This window comes from Euleptes europaea, chromosome 8, assembly GCF_029931775.1.
Source record: "Euleptes europaea isolate rEulEur1 chromosome 8, rEulEur1.hap1, whole genome shotgun sequence".
NCBI lineage: Eukaryota > Metazoa > Chordata > Lepidosauria > Squamata > Sphaerodactylidae > Euleptes > Euleptes europaea.
The window spans coordinates 75,315,759-75,332,831 of record NC_079319.1 but is presented as its reverse complement, the minus strand read 5'-3'; the positions used below and the strand labels follow the sequence as shown (position 1 = coordinate 75,332,831).

Sequence of the window (17,073 nt, the reverse complement as noted above, 5' to 3'; positions counted from 1 at the left end):
ATGGTCTGGAAAAGTCTCTAATTTGTCAACGAATTCTAACTCAGCAATGTAATTCTCTTCCATTTTGTTTAACCAGTGTACATATAACGGTTGCTCCACTCATGCTAATTCATCTGACGAAAGTGGGGTCCAGTTCAGTAGCTGCTAAAAATGTGTCTGTTTCTTTTTCAAATCCCTGGCTCGGACCAATCAAGGCAGGAAACTGTCAATTTGAGCTGGAATACATAAATATCTACTGGGCCATCTGTGGCATGTGTGTCGCATGAAGACGCGCCAGACCATTTTGCTGGGTATGGAGGGCTCGTTCTCTGTCCAAGCCCCTGGGTGTTGGCAGCACTGCTGGGAGGGGGGTAGTGTAGGAGGGGACAGGCATAGTTCATCCTTGTCCATGCCTCCTGGACATGCATACCTGCCAGGTGAGCTCCTAAGATGCTGGCAGCGCTGATGGGTTTTTGCTTTACTCCTGTGTTTCTGGCCAACTCCAATCCCTGCCTCTTCCCTTCCCCCTTTTGTCTGCAGGCACACAAACACCTGCATGGGTGGATGCTGCTTCTTTCCCAGTGCTAAAGCCAAACGTTTGCCTGCCTCTAATCTAGACTAGAGTGCAGGGTAGCGCTTACAGTGTCAGACTAGGATATGGGAGAACCTCGTCAACTCCCCGCTCTGCCACTGGAGACTGCTGAATAACCTTGGGCCAGTCACAGACTCTCAGCCTAGCCTACCTCACAGGGATAACAAGGAGGATAACATTGACAGAGAACACGGTAAGCTGCTCTGGGTCCCCACTGAGGAGAAAGGTGGGGTATAAGTGAAAGAAATATATACGTACATAAAAATTAAGCTAACTAAATACACATGAACACATAAAGCTGCCTTATACTGAATCAGACCCTTGGTCCATCAAAGTGAGTATTGTCTATTCAGACTGGCAGTGGTTCTCCAGGGTCTCAGGCAGAGAGAAGTCTTTCACATCACCTACTTGCTCAGTCCCTTTAACTGGAGATGCCAGGGATTGAACCTGGGACCTTTTGCATATCAATGGTGTACTATGTAACATTTCATATTAAGGTCCAATCCTAAACACCATTTCTGGGCAATAAATCTTATTGAACTCAGAAGAAAATTGCAGCAATTTAATAAGAAGAACCAATATTATATCAGGTGCTTTGGAAAACAGGTAGGACAATGCTGCTGCAGTTGTCTTGCTTGTGGACTTCCTAGAGCAGTGGTCGGCAAACTCATTAGTCAACAGAGCCAAATATCAACAGTACAACGATTGAGATTCCTTTAGAGGGCCAAATTTCTTAAACTTAAACTATATAGGTAGGTACACTGTTTATTAACTTAATAAACTTTAATTAAAGTTTATTAACTTTAATAAACTTTAATTAAAGGGTCAGTTCAGGCTTGATTTGATCTAAAACCCACTGATTAGTTTTTGTTGTTTTTTTGGAGGTCCGCGGTATCCGTAATGTGCATCTACAGAGCAGCAAACCCAAGGCAAAACCTCCCATGCATCAACGGCCATGCACAAAGGAAAAAAGCCTTGGAAGCTTACTGGGTGACCTTGACCTGGTCACGCTCGCAGCTGAGCCTACCTCGCAGGGCAGTCGTTCTGAAGATAAAAATGAAGGAGAGGGGAGAATGATGATGTAAGCGCCAACCAGAAACCCCGCTGAGAAAAATATCACGGAATAAGTATCTAAATAAATCAAACTTTCCCCCGCTCGGGAAGGTGCAGCCCACCTCGGGCTCTCCCCCCCCTCGTTCTGGGGGTCTCTCAGCCAGCTTCCCCCATTCACAAGCGCAGGCGGACACACGTCAGGGCCCTTGCTGAGAGGGAGGCTCCCCTTGGCCAGCCTTGGGACACCGCCGCGACCGCCGCCCCCTTCTCAGGCCAGCCACCCACCCTTTCACCACAAAGAAGGGGTCCTCCATGGACATGTCCGCCGGCCACGCTGGGTCTCTCCTCACAAAGCGACGAGGGCCCCCCCGCTACGGCTGGGCCACCCACTCTTTTCAGCGGCGCCCGACTCCTCTCGCTTTCTTTCCCTCCTCACAAACTCCCACACTGGCGGTCGAAGCAGTCACGGCGCAATCCCCCCCGCCCCCGAGCGTCGGCCTATTCGGCCTCAGACGCCCCTCTCACGTGACATGGACGCGCAGGGATCCCTATTGGGAGGAGAAGGACGGCGCGTTTACGTCATGCAATGAGAGGCCAACGCAGGCTCTCCTCCTTCTGTAGGGATTTTTTTTGTAATAAATTTTTTTATTGTTTTCTAATTTAATCACATATATTTCCATCATTCATTTAATATAGTTATACAATACCTATGATGTATATCTAATCAATATAAATGTTCTATCTATTCGACTCCCTCTCCCCTCCTCTATCCATTTAATTATCTCTATTCTTCCCTTTGTATCTAACTTCTAATTCATTATAGTAATTTATTTATACATTTAATCACTTATCCCATCTAGACTTTAACATTAGTATTACTTTTACTTTAGTCAATTGAATTAGATCAAAGCATATCCTTTAACATACCCCAAGTTAAATTCATTAACACAGTAGGTTGTCCATGCCTCCCATTCTCCCCCAAATTCCGCATTTTCCTTTTGATTTATTAATGCAGTGAGTTTGGCCATTTCTGCTAGTTCCAACATTTTATTAATCCAGTCAGTCTTATCCGGTATCTCAGGTAGTTTCCATTTTGCTGCATAAACCAGTCTTGCAGCAGTGGTGGCATATATCAAAAAAGTTCTCTGAGTTATAATAGAGTCTGGTATAATACTTAACAACATCATTTTCGGTGTTTTAGGGATATTTTGTTGTAATATCAATCGTAATTCATTATAAATCATATCCCAAAAGTCCTTGGCTTTTTCACAGAGCCACCAAGCATGATGAAAGGAACCAATCTCATTTTGACATTTCCAACAGTTTGGTGACATTGTTTTATGCATCTTAGCTAATTTTTTTAGGAGTCAAATACCACCTGTAGATCTTGTAAATATTTTCTCTTAACGGTTGTGAAAGTATATTTTTCATGTCTCTTGACCAAAGTCTTTCCCATCTATTCAAAGGAATATTATATCCCAAAGTCTGTGCCCAAGTTATCATTGTAGGTTTTATTTGTTCTTGCTCTGTATATAATATCAGCAGCACTTTGTACATCTTTGAAATTAAATGTTCGTTATTTTCCAATAACATTTGTTGTAAAGTTGATTTATCTTTGTTAAAACCTACTTTTATGTCCTGTAGATATACCGATTTTACTTGATGATATTGAAACCAAGTCAAATGTTCTTTTAAATTGTCATGATCTTTCAGGGCACATTTATTGTCTTGCCATGTCAGAAGTTCTTGGTAAGTTACAAACTGGGATGGTCTCAATGGTCGTAACGTTAACATTTCTTGTGTAGAGATCCATAGAGGTGTTCTGGTTTCTAAAAGATGCTTATACCTTAACCAAGTTTTTATCAAAGCAGATTTTACAATATGATGTTGAAAAGCCGTATGGTTTTTGAGTTTATCATGCCATAAATAACCATGCCATGGCAAGAGACTAACAGGTGGTTTGCAAGCGCCTTCCTCTGCACAGCAAAAACAGTAGCTCAGTCTTATCCTGACTGATCTTAAATCCTGAGACTTCACCATATTGCTTCAATACCTCTAACAAGTCCTTTATAGATTGGTTCGGGTCATTCAAAATAAGTAATAAATCATCAGCAAAAGCTCTCACTTTGAATTCTTGTTTGTTTACTTTAAGACTGTGGATTGCATCTGTATCACGTATCTTACAACATAAAGTTTCCAAAGTCAAAATAAAAAGCAAAGGAGACAGCGGGCATCCTTGTCTAGTTCCTTTTTGTATTTCACAATTATCTGACATGGATTCATTTACTAATATTTTGGCTTTTTGCTTGCTATAAATAGCATTGATACCTGTCCGAAATCTTACATCAAAATTCATTTTTTCAAAAACTTTTTTCATATAATCCCAAGAAACCATGTCAAACGCTTTCTCAGCATCCAAAAAGATAAAAGCCACTTTATGTTGATTATTTTGTTCACAATATTCCAATGCATCTAATAAAATCCTCATATTGTCTTTAATCTGTCTTCCAGGAACAAAGCCCGCTTGGTCTTCATAAATCAGAGTTGTAATAAGTTGCTTTAAACGATTCGATAATATCGAAGCATATATTTTGTAATCCACGTTCAGCAAAGAGATTGGTCTATAATTAGTTACTTTTTCCGGGTCTTTCCCAGTTTTATGAATTAAAGATATGAATGCATGAGACCACGTCTCAGGAGAAAGTCCCTTATCTAATATCGTATTGCATACCTTCAAAAGAGGGTTCTTCAAATCATCTTTAAACAACCTATAAAACAAAGCTGTAATTCCATCTGGGCCAGGTGTTTTGTCTGTCTTGTGTTTAGATATTGCTTCTTCCATTTCTGTTGTTGTAATTGGGGCATCCATAACTTTATGTTGTGCGGAGGTTAACTTGTTGATATTTACCATTTACAAATATTTATCCTTTTTTTTCTGAAATGATATCTTTTTGATAGTCTAGTATAAAATGATACAAATTCTTTCTGTATATCTATTGTAGAATAAACCGGTCCTTTGTCAATCTGTATTTTACTGATTATCTTCTTCTGCTTGGAGTCTCTCAATTGACTGGCCAAAAGTTTACCTGGACGGTTTGCATGTTCAAAATGCTTCACATATTTCATATTTTTATTCATTTCTTCCATTACCACCAGGTTAAGTTGATGTTTAACAATCTTGATTTTTGTCAAAATATCTTTCCTTTGATCTTCTGTAGATACAAAATTTAGAACAACAACTTATTTTGGTAATTCCCATAGTATCTCGTTTGTTTGTTGTAATTGTTTTTTCCTCCATGCAGTATTCTTCTGAATCATAAATACTCTCAGCACAGCTTTAAAAGCATCCCAAATTATATTTAAGCTAGTTTCTCCATTCATATTGATCTCAAAAAAGTCTTTGATAAGAGTATGAACTTTTTTATATTATCCTCATGTAAAAGTTTATCATTTAATCTCCATCTGAATGCTTGTCTGTTGTTCCATTCAAAGGAAACCGGGTTATGATCTGAAAAAGTTCTAGGTATAACTTGCACCTTACGTAATTGCGTAAATATAGTTCTACTTGCCCATATCATTTCAATACGGGAGTGTGAATCATGTCTTGCAGAATAGAAGGTATATTCTTTCGATGACGTATTCATTGTTCTCCAAATGTCTTGTATCTCTTTCTGTAGGGATTGAGGCCACCCTTCCTGTACACCAGAGGTGAGGCGACAGCCGCCCATCCGCTCGCCACGTCCACCTGCAGGGAGGAGCCGAAGCGCACCGCCAAATGACCGGCGACGTGGTCATTTCTGGCAGAGCCGCACTCAAGGAGCCAAAGAGCCGCATGCGGCTCGCGAGCCGCGGTTTGCCGACCACTGTCCTAGAGGCACCTGGTTGGCCAGTGTGAACAGACTGCTGGACTTGATGGGCCCTGGTCTGATCCAGCATGGCCTATCTTATGTTTTTAATACAGTTAGTATCCCCCTGTAAATCTCCTTTTTAAGAATGAGTTATCTTTAATAATATGCATGACTTACTTGTTCCACAGTTGCTCTGTCTGATTTATCTTTCACCCGGTACCTAGTGGAAACATTATGCAATAAACTAATTAGGGTGGTATTGGCATACAAATGCATCAGGACTTAATAAGGAAGAGGTGAAGCTGTCAGTAATATGCATGCATTTTGGGCAGAAGACCACATTTAAAGCAATAAATCTCAACACTGTGCTTAACACAGGCTTCAGTAATATCTTTATTCATGCAAGATGTGCTTCATTCTTTAAAAAAAAATTCCATCTTGATTCTTCTGGAAGCTTTCTATGAAGGCAGGGTAGCTCATACAAGAAAGATGAAATTAAAGACTTGTCTAGAGGACATGATGTCTCAATCCCTTCCTAAACAGGTGGCAGCAGAGGTGCCTTTTGCCAGCTCTGACTGGTTAGCCAGCTGTGGCTGTTCCTGGGCAGGAAAGATCTTGACATTGTGGTGCATGCCCTTGTAACATCTAGATTAGATTACTCCAATGCAGTCTACATGGGGCTGCCCTTGAAGACTGTCTGGAACCTACAGCTGGTACAGAATGCTGTAACCCGAATGATGATTGGAACGGGTCATAGGGACAATATCACTCCAATATTGTTCCATCTATAGTGGCTTCCAAGTCAAGGTGCAATAAAATGCAGCCGTGTTCACTAGAGTGGGTGGGCAAAGTTTGAAAACTCACAGAAAACGTCAGAGAGGACTCATCTGGAACATGACTGCTTTTCAATGAGCAGATTTTAAAAATCAGTAAAGTCTTCTGCTTTTCCTTAAATATACCAATACAGCATATAAAGGTCCCAATTGTCTAAAAACATAAAATAATTGTATTTAATATTTTTTAAATAATGTATTCAAATTTCAAGAGGAAACCTGTAAACTCTGATAAGGCTAATCCGTTCTCAGGAGTGCTTTAAAAACCTTAACCAAAAGTATATCACTTACATTTCTGCTTCTCTTTGCCTTGATTTCTCTGTAACTCTGTTTATAACAGAATCTGCAAAATGTAGCTTGTCTAAAAAAAAAAAAAAAAAAAGGTAAAAGGAACTGATATTCACGACGTCCTCCCCAACCTCACATCCCAATTTAAGACCAGCTTCAACAATGCAGTCTGAAAACACACAAACCATTCTTTAATAGATGCAGTCCAAGAAAAAAAAAGCATCTGCAAAATAAAATCAGTCGGCCACATATAAGTGAACTGATGAACAGAGCTCTGACTTGTGAAAGCTTAGGCTGGAATAAACTGTATTAGTCTTCAACTTGACACTGAGGATCCGGTTCTATTTTGCTGATACAGACTAATAGGGGCTATCAATCTGGAATGATGATATAAGTTCATACTGCACTCAAATGGATTTGTTTACTTGTAAATAAACACTTTGACATTTGAATGATACCATGGAAAGCTAAGCAAGACCTGACTAGCCCCAACTCATTTCTCTTCTAACATTTCTATACTGGTATACAGAAAAGGGGAGGTCTTTTGTCTCTTTAATACCTGCCTGCAAAATGCAAGGCTTGCAAGCCAGTCCCCGATCTATATGTGACCAGAATTGCCAACTGGCCAGCCCCTCCCCTACAAAAACCGTGTGATGGCAAAAATGGATTTTACTTTGTTATTTAGTGAGTTATAGAAAATTATGTTTTAAGTAATATTAAATTTTAGATAACTAATAAATAAAACTACCGGACACTTCTTCGGAAGTCATGGTGATGGGTCACTTTTGGTGGGTGGGGGGAAAGGGTATTTTTTGATGTGTATTAAAACGGAAATGTATTGAATATGCTATGTGAATACCCTTTTATATATACATATTTTTTTCTTCTTTTTTTGCTTTTTTTCCTTTCCCTTTTTGCTTTTTTGTATTGTAAAATTCAATAAAAAATTATATAAAAAAAACCCCGTGTGACCTGCTCCCCAGTGCATTTAACAGAGGTCAGCAATGAATAAGCCAGCTGATGACATTTTTAACAGTTATCTCCTGTTAACTGCTACAAACTACTTTTAAAGGACTGCTAGTTTTATGGCTTGTTTTATTATTGATAATTCTTATATTGTTCTTATGTTGTTGGGTTTCTTTGTTTTTTTGCATAATTTTTACTTCATGAGCTGTATCGAGCACTCTCTTCAGAGGCAGCATATATGGTTTCCAAATACAAACAATAATAAACAGAGGGGCCAGCAGCTCAGTAATTGCCACTTTATTTGTAGCCTCCCCAGATCACTCCCGAATACCCCACTGTTGGCGCCCCCAACATCTAAGGCCCCTTCAAGCCCATCGAAGAGCGGATGTGGGTTTGGGAGAATACAACCATCTCCATTTTTCCATTACTTCTCCTCTTTCCCCTGGATTCAGAGGTGCAAAGCAGACTCAAATAACTCCAGCTTTCTATCCTGCTGCAGACCACCACCCTGCATGATTCACCTGTATCTGAGACTCTCTCATGGTGTGAATTGCTGGGCGTGTGAAAGCCTGTAGTTCTGCTGCTGTTAAGCACACTGAAGACAAGTTAAAGGATGCAAGCGAGACAGAAACAGAAGGGGAGGGGAAAAAAACCTAAAAGATACAAAGGGGGTAACAAGAGGGAGTTGCGAAAAGAACTGGAGAGGGGAGAGGAGACCTGATAGAGGTCTATAAAATTATGCATGGTTTGGAGAGAGTGGACAGGGAGAAGTTTTTCTCCCTCTCCCATAATACTAAAACACGGGGTCATCTGCTAAAGCTGGAGAGCGAGAAATTCAAAACAGATAAAAGGAAATATTTTTTCACACAACGCATAGTTAAATTGTGGAACTCCCTACCCCAGGATGTGGTGATGGCTGCCAGCTTGGAGGGGTTTAAGAGGGGAGTAGACATATTCATGGAGGAGAGGGGTATTCATGGCTATTAGTTAGAATGGATACTGGTCATACTGCATACCTATTCTCTCTAGTATCAGAGGAGCATGCCTATTATTTTGGGTGCGGTGGAACACAGGCAGGATGGTGCTGCTGCACTCGTTTGTGGCTTCCTAAAGGCACCTGGTTGGCCACTATGTGAACAGACTGCTGGACTTGATGGGCCTTGGTCTGATCCAGCACGGCCTTTCTTATGTTCTTATAAGAGCTGAGCAAAAGATAGCACAGAGAGAACTGAGTTTTATGTGAAGTAGAAAGTAAGCAAGGGAGAAGCTGAGAAATGGGGTTCCCTGTGGCTAGGGAAACAGAAAAGGGAAGGTAATGAAGTGCAGAATAGAGGAGTGCAGAAAGAATAGCGAAGCATTATGAGATGCGGGCTGCACAAGATTTGGTAAAGAGAAAAGGAAAAAGAATTTACAGAGAGGAGAGTTCAAAGAGACCTGTGTTGGTGCAGAGAGAGAAAAATAGTATGTCATGGGGTCCTTAAAAAGGGAGACTAACTAAGAACAGGTTATGAAAAAAAATACTGAGTCTGTAACAAAAAATATCTGCGTGCATGATGTGTGTTTAATTTAGGAATTTGGCCCTCTTGTGTAAGTAAAAACAGAATGGTTTCAGTTGCGTGCCCTTGTAAAAATGGGTATCTTATTGGAAATGTACTGTCATAGAAAGATTTTAAAAAGTAACACAAAAAAATCTTTGCAATGGAGATGAACAAACTGAAAAGTCACTCAGTTCAAAGATAATTCACACTGCCGTTATTTTGAAGCCACATTTTTCAGCACAACATGGAACACTACTACCTGAACACATGCTATTCACCTCCGAGAACAACTCACCACACAAACCCATTTCTACAGTTAAAATGCACAGGGGTTCTTACTGAATTCTGTTCAACTGCACCCGTTGCAAAAGAAGATGAAGAGGATTCTACTTACCTAGATTAATTTTATTCTCAAATTTTCTTAGTGCCTTGTCTGTAGGAGTGGACATTTTTGATGCATTGCAACTGGGCGCCTGTCTGTTTGCCTGAAACGATTTTGAGATATCATTGAACTTCCACCCAAAGCCATTCAAAGCACTCATATTAGCACTATCACAACATCATGCTTCCAGCGCTTTAGCCATGGTTAAGGAGTCTCAATAACATGTTTCCAGTTTCCCATTCCTTCCCTTCTCTGGTTCAAATTCCCCTCCCTCTAGTTTAAAACCCATGGTTAGCATTAACCCCAGTTAAAGCTTACATTTACCTTGTGAGAGTGTTAAGTGCTATCAAGTTGCTTCTGACTCATGGCAACCCTATAAATTAATGACCTCCAAAATGTCCTAGAGTTAAAAGCCTTGCTCAGGTCTTGCAAACTGAGGGCCATGACTTCCTTGATTGAGTCAATCCATCTCATATTGGGTCTTCCTCTTCTCCTGCTGCCTTCAATTTTTCCTAGCATTATTGTCTTTTCCAGTGACTCGTCTTTTCATTTTGTGACTAAAGTACAATAGCCTCAGCCTAGCCATTTTAGCTTCTAGGAAGAGTTCAGGCTTGATTTGATCTAGAACCCACTGATTTGTCTTTTTGGCAGTCTATGATATCTGTAACACTCTCTTTTAACACAACATTTCAGAGAAAGCGACTTTCTGTCAGCCCTCTCCATTGTTCAACTTTCACACCCATACAAAGTAATGATATGGCTTGAATTGACTTGATCTTGGTCACCAATGACAAATCCTTACACTTAAGAATCTTGTCTAGCTCCTTCATAGCTTCCCTTCCCAGCCTCATATACCTAGGTAAGCATTAATCACGGTTCAATAAGTGGGGAGCATTTGCACAAGGGCAGAGTGCCTAATCCAGATCCCTCAGTCACACTCTGAAAGCATTACCACCTGTCCTACTTCAAAGAAGCAACAGTCTGCTTCACTGGATGCAATTAGTGACTGCCAAAGATAGACGGAACAGATGATAGTCATTAGAAGGGTAGCAGAAATAAGATGGTACTCCTGATTTTAGAAGACTGAGTATAGTTACGTTTCATAAATATTTGTTCATAAATATGAACTACTGTTATGAAAGCTCATGCCATAGTAAAGCAGTTACACAGCACTTTTCTGCTATTACAGAAAAAATGGACTCTTTGTTCAATTATGTACTCTCCTGCTGCACAACAGATGACTCTTGTCAAATTTTTAAGGCTCAAACCCAGATACCCACTGGTATAGCTAGGATTTAAACTGATGGCCAGAAACTAAGACCTAGGCCATCAATTCTTTCCACACCATACCTGTGTGTTTCTTCCTCCAGGAAGTAGATTTCGCTTTGTGACTTTCCCCATGTCATCATCCCAGTCCCAATCGTCTTCGTCGTCTTCACCAGTGTCGTCAAATTCATCCACATCTGCTTCCATGTACAAATGTGATGACTTCATTTGAATTATTTCTTTCTTTTTCTGAATGACTTCAATCTGTGCCTGCTCACTGAGTTTTTTAAGAAGAAGAAGAGTTGGTTTTTATACCCCACTTTTACTCTACCGAAAGAAGTCTCAAAGCAGCTTACAATCGCCCTCCCCCTCACACAACAGGCACCTCGAGAGGGAGGTGGGGATGAAAGAGTTCTGAGAGAACTCTGACTAGCCTAAGGTTACCCAGCAATCTTCTTGTGGAGAAGTGAGGAATCAAACCCAGTTCTCCAGATTAGAGTCTCTTAACCACTACATATATAATAAAGTCTTCATTAGCTCATCAAACAATGTATCTTGCAAATCAGCAACATGTCACATTTTGCTCTCTCAATATTTAGTTGTGCTGCATTGAAAAAGAAGGATCAAATCACTGATGTTCTTCTATTCCGGGGTTCCCAACCTTTTTGAGCCGGTGGTCACCTTTGGTATTTGGCCACAGGGTGGTGGGTGCAACTAATTTAAGTTCACAAAATGGCTACCATGGGAGGTGGAACCAACTACAAAATGTCATGGTATAAGGTTTCATAACTCTAATAGTGACTCTTCAAAATTTCAGGCAGAAGTTCTGTTTAACAGGATTCCTTTTAAAATGAACAAATTGGTTAAAATCCGTCTGTAGCTGCCAAAGCAACTTTTCAAACATCTGCAAAGCCAATCAGATCTTCAGTGACCAATCAAAGCCCTGCTGGGCAAAAGCCCCATCAGGCCCCACCCATTTTCTAAAAGCACCAAGAAAGGGATCAGTAGGCTCCATGGCACCACAACAGGGTCCTCCTGTTTCTGCTCTAAATGACTCAAGACAAGGTTCTTTATAATACGTTTAACAAATCTATTTAGTGGGCCAGAAGTACTCTCCTCTTCCCCCAAAAAGCTGTACAAAAAATCTAGGAAGAATTCAGAATGTTTAATTACCAGGCATTCAAGTCTCTGAACATATACAAGTGCTTTAAGAAATGAACCTATACAATGTATAGTATGCATAAATGAACTCATTACAATTGACAGAAACCTTTGGCAAAACCAGCTCAATCCATGACATCCTCTGAACAAGGGAGGAAACTGGGATAAAGATATTGCTTTTTCATGTAAACAATGCATTACAATTCAGCAATTATCTCCACTTTCCAAATGGCCTGCACAGAAAACTAATGGAAGTTCACAAAATAAAACATGGAAGGCGGGGCAGGGTGGTAATGGAGGAAGAGCACTGCTTTGTGATTAGATATTCTCAAAATCATCTTAACAGTTCATCTTATATTACCTGTCCGAAAACTCTGCATCATCAAATTGTCCTGGAACTACCTGGCTCATAATTTCCTCCCTGAAATTCATTATTGCTGGTAGGTGGTCTCCAATGCACACAACTTGTGCTATCTTCTCTGTTTCCTGTATGACAGAATAATAAGGCAGCATATTATACAGTGTTTTCTATCAACATACTGAGAGAAAAAATATAACTGTACTTTGTTACATACATTATGTTTGCCACATTATGCTTTAATATATGCTTTAATAGTGCTTTCTAAGGTTACATGCACATGCAGCGCTATTTTGGTGGACAATTATATAATACAATCAGATATACAGGTAGGAAGCCTGAAAACTGTCTTGCTGCAATTAGCATGTAATGTATTCCATTTGATCAAAAGACAGATGTGCTTATCACTTATTAATCACTCACAATTTTGGGAGCTATCAGAATGCCAAAATGGCATGTTCTATTTAAATCCCATGATCCTCATAGCAACTATTACAGATTAACCAACAAGTACAAAGTTGCAGTCTTGTGACTGTGATGCCAGAGTTGTGCTAATAACATTATAAGAGCAGCTACAGCAGAATGGCTATGAGGAACTGGGAGCAGCAAACAAAATAATCACCACTCAAATGTTGCCTGGAGCAAACCGCCTTTTCCCATTCACAATTCGGGGATAACAATATTTATCTAAATATTGTTGAAGGCTTTCATGGTCAGAGTTCATTGGTTCTTGTAGGTTATCCGGGCTGTGTGACTGTGGTCTTGGTATTTTCCTTCCTGACGTTTCACCCGCAGCCGCGGGCGAAACGTCAGGAAAGAAAATACCAAGACCACGGTCACACAGCCCAGATAACCTACAAGAACCAATATTTATCTACTTTACAACGTTGCTTTAGCGATGACTGAAAATATACACAAGGCACTTTAAAGTATCATCATCGATCAATCAGTCAATAAATATTATCACTACTAACCAACAGGGGTAGTTATCCATGGTCGCCCCATGAATTGTACAAGATTCAAGTCCCCATTCACCCATAAAGCTCGCTGGGTGACTTTGGGGCACCCTACCTCAACGGGTTATGAGGATAACATGAGGAAAGGAGAACGCAGGTAAATGCCAGACTTCAGTACCTCGTTGCATTACAGGTACTGTAATGTACTGACACTAAACTGCCGTGATCCTCTTGGAGGAAGGATAGGATAAAAAATGCACGAGAAAGACAGATCACATACCTCAATAAATTGTCATAAATATACACTGGTTCCCAACCGGGGGTCCATGGACCCCCAGGGGTCCGCAAGAACTAAATTAAGGTTCGTGAAACAAAATTATAAACCCATAATAAATTAATATTTTCAATTAAAAGTTCTCTATTATAAATATATATATATATATATTCAAATATTATTCTAAGTTTAATGTTTAACTAACAGTTATGATTAAAGTTTATTTTCAAATGCTCAGAATTTTTATTTTGAACCTTGGGGTCCCTGCACCGAACAAAAAAGCCCTAGTGGTCCCTGGTCAAAAAAAAGTTGGGAACCACTGCTCTAGAGCAGCGCTTATTCTGCATTTATATAATACTGGGGACTGCATCTCTTTGCTACCATAGATGCCTCCCAGTTAAAGTGAGGATTTGTCCGGTGCATTTCGGACACTGCCATTCGGATATGTCTCTTGGCCGCCCAATTGTTTCCCCAGCAAGATTTATTGCACCTACCTCCTGCAAACAGGTAAGGAACCCCCACAGTCACCCACACACACCTGGGGGGGGGGCGCCGTTCAAGCTGAGACACGAGGCGCAAATCAACTCCCTTCCTGCACAAGCGTCACAAAACCGACGTCATACGGCTCCCTCGAAGGGTCATCCCAGGCCGTCTGAGAACGCGTTTTCTCCAGGGGGACCTTCAGAAGGGAAGGTGGGGTAGAGAGCGCATGCGTGGCGAACCACGCATTAGGGCAGCGGTCGGTGGGCGCCCCGAGTCCCAAAAGCTTTCGCTCAGCGATGAAATCCCGCCGAAGTGGACACGTATTTCTCCGCCTTGCTTGCAAATACGCATATGTGTGTATGCCTAACACTTGCATATATTCAATCTTGCTTATATTTACTCTCGAGAACATTCAGACTATATGCCTTATACCGAGACAGACTGTTTGTTCCTTTGAAATACTATAACGTGACTTCTGTCTCCGAAGCCTGTCCTAGTTCTGCCAAGATAATTCGCAGTGGGTAGCCGTGTTAGTCTGTCTGCAGTAGTAGAAAAGGGCAAGAGTCCAGTAGCACCTGAAAGACTAACAAACATATTTTCTGGTAGGGTAGGAGCTTTCGTGAGCCACAGCTCACTTCTTCAGATAGTAGAAAAGGGCAAGAGTCCAGTAGCACCTGAAAGACTAACAAAAATATTTTCTGGCAGGGTATGAGCTTTCATGAGCCACAGCTCACTTCTTCAGATAGTAGAAAAGGGCAAGAGTCCAGTAGCACCTTAAAGACTAACAAAAATATTTTCTGGTAGGGTAGGAGCTTTCGTGAGCCACAGCTCACTTCTTCAGATACAGCTAGAATGTGAATCCATCTGTCTTTAATTCACAGTGGGTAGCCGTGTTAGTCTGTCTGCAGTAGTAGAAAAGGGCAAAAGTCCAGTAGCACCTTAAAGACTTAACAAAAATATTTTCTGGTAGGGTGTGAGCTTTCGTGAGCCACAGCTCACTTCTTCAGAACTAGTTCTACCAACTAATCCTTTTAACTGGAGATGCTGGGTAACAAACCTGGAACCGTCTTGGATCCAAAGCTTGTGCTGCGCAGCTCCCGAGCTCTGGCCCCTTCCGCTACGTGGATCCTACTGGATTCAGTGTGAGCTAGAGGAAAACCTTTGCGGCAGCTAGCTAACGGTATGATTTGCACGTGATTTCTCCGGAGAAAGTCCCCACTGATTTACACGGTTGCTTCGAGCTCTTCAAAGCCAGCATGCACCGGATTGCCTCAAGGCAGCTGCCCTATATCTCCCTTTACTTTGAGATAATTCACAGTGGGTAGCCGTGGTAGTCTGTCTGCAGTAGTAGAAAAGAGCAAGAGTCCAGTAGCACCTGAAAGACTAACAAAAATATTTTCTGGCAGGGTAGGAGCTTTCATGAGCCACAGCTCACTTCTTCAGATAGTAGCAAATAGCAAGAGTCCAGAAGCACCTTAAAGACTAACAAAAATATTTTCTGGCAGGGTAGGAGCTTTCGTGAGCCACAGCTCGCTTCTTCAGATAGTAGAAAAGGGCAAGAGTCCAGTAGCACCTTAAAGACTAACAAAAATATTTTCTGGCAGGGTAGGAGCTTTCATGAGCCACAGCTCACTTCTTCAGATAGTAGAAAAGAGCAAGAGTCCAGTAGCACCTTAAAGACTAACAAAAATATTTTCTGGCAGGGTAGGAGCTTTCGTGAGCCACAGCTCGCTTCTTCAGAATGTATCTGAAGAAGCGAGCTGTGGCTCACGAAAGCTCATACCCTGCCAGAAAATATTTTTGTTAGTCTTTAAGGTGCTACTGGACTCTTGCCCTTTTCTACCTTTACTTGGAGTAAGTCTGACTTCCGAGTAAGAGGCAATGGGATGGGGTTGAAGGGAGTGCAGTTAAGTGTGCAGGGTGCAAGAAACAAGAGCGTTCATTCTCCGCAGAGTTACTCTAGTCTCAGCCCGTTGAAATGAATGGGCTGGGGCGGGAGTAGCTCTCTTTAGGATTGCACCGTTGATTTCTTTGTGACGTCACAGAGGGCTTGGCCGGTCGCTGATTGGCCGGTAAGGAGCGCTCGGCAGTTGCTCCAGGGGAAGCCGACCGCGGGGAAAGAAGCGGCTGTAACTCCTCGCGGGAACCTGGGAGTCTCTCAATGGATCCAGGAGGCTGTGAGCACTTGAGCGTTTTTTAAAAGACGAAATAAAGAAAGGATTATGGAGAGGCTTGAATTATGCCCTTGTTAATAAATCGCCCTAACCCGATTTCTGTTTAAGCAATTATAATTCTTTATGTTGCGGGTACATTTTTTAAAAATAAATTCTTTTATTAGTTTTCATTAAAAAAAACATAACAAATTATAAATCACATAAACAAATAACTAAAAAGCAAAACAAAAATACAAAAAGAGCACTTATAGTACAGTTTTACATCTTCTATTATAATATGCCCTGACCTGGATGGCCCAGGCTAGCCTGATCTCGTCAGATCTGAGAAGCGAAGCAGGGTCAGCCCTGGTTAGTATTTGGATGGGAGACCACCAAGGAAGACCAGGGTTGCTGTGCAGAGGAAGGCACTGGCAAACCACCTCTGTTAGTCTCTTGCCATGAAAACCCCAAAAGGGGCCGCCATAAGTCACCTGCGACTTGACGGCACTTTACACACACATTATAATATTATAGAATAAACAGTGCCCAAATAGCCACCACCCACCTTAAATGAGTGTCCCACCACCACTGGACTTCGGGAGAATGTTCTGACAGTATTTAAAATTACCTTAAACTATCATTATATAAACTACATTACCATTTACCTATAATTCATTAACTATACTTGTAAAATTAATTTTTGCCAGTTCATCCCAAAATGCGATGGCCTTTAACCAAGTTTTTTTTAACTCTTCCATATCTTTACCATGTAAAGACTCTGTAAGTTTGGCCATCTGCATATACAACCACAATTTCTCTCTCCAGTCCTTAATTGAAGGTTTATTTACTTGTTTCCAATTTTTTGCTATTGTAATTCTTGCTGCTGCAAAACTATATTGGCATATAACTCTTATCATATTTATCCATATTCTTTTCAGGAATT

At 41.0% G+C, this 17,073-nt stretch overlaps 1 protein-coding gene across 2 annotated transcripts in view; it reads right to left on the bottom strand.

Annotated features, from left to right (window-relative positions):
• Positions 1 to 12,387, bottom strand: part of RIOK1 (RIO kinase 1) — a 30,668-nt gene extending 18,281 nt beyond the window's left edge. For both annotated transcript variants that reach the window (XM_056854408.1, XM_056854409.1), the window contains exons 1-5: positions 12,268 to 12,387; positions 10,830 to 11,022; positions 9,492 to 9,582; positions 6,597 to 6,666; positions 5,650 to 5,692 (exon numbers count right to left, since the gene is read on the bottom strand). In XM_056854408.1, the coding sequence (XP_056710386.1) occupies positions 5,650 to 5,692; positions 6,597 to 6,666; positions 9,492 to 9,582; positions 10,830 to 11,022; positions 12,268 to 12,338 (468 nt within the window). In that variant the 5' untranslated portion in view covers positions 12,339 to 12,387. The remainder of the gene's footprint in view (positions 1 to 5,649; positions 5,693 to 6,596; positions 6,667 to 9,491; positions 9,583 to 10,829; positions 11,023 to 12,267) is intronic.
• Between the last annotated feature and the right edge of the window lie 4,686 nt (positions 12,388 to 17,073).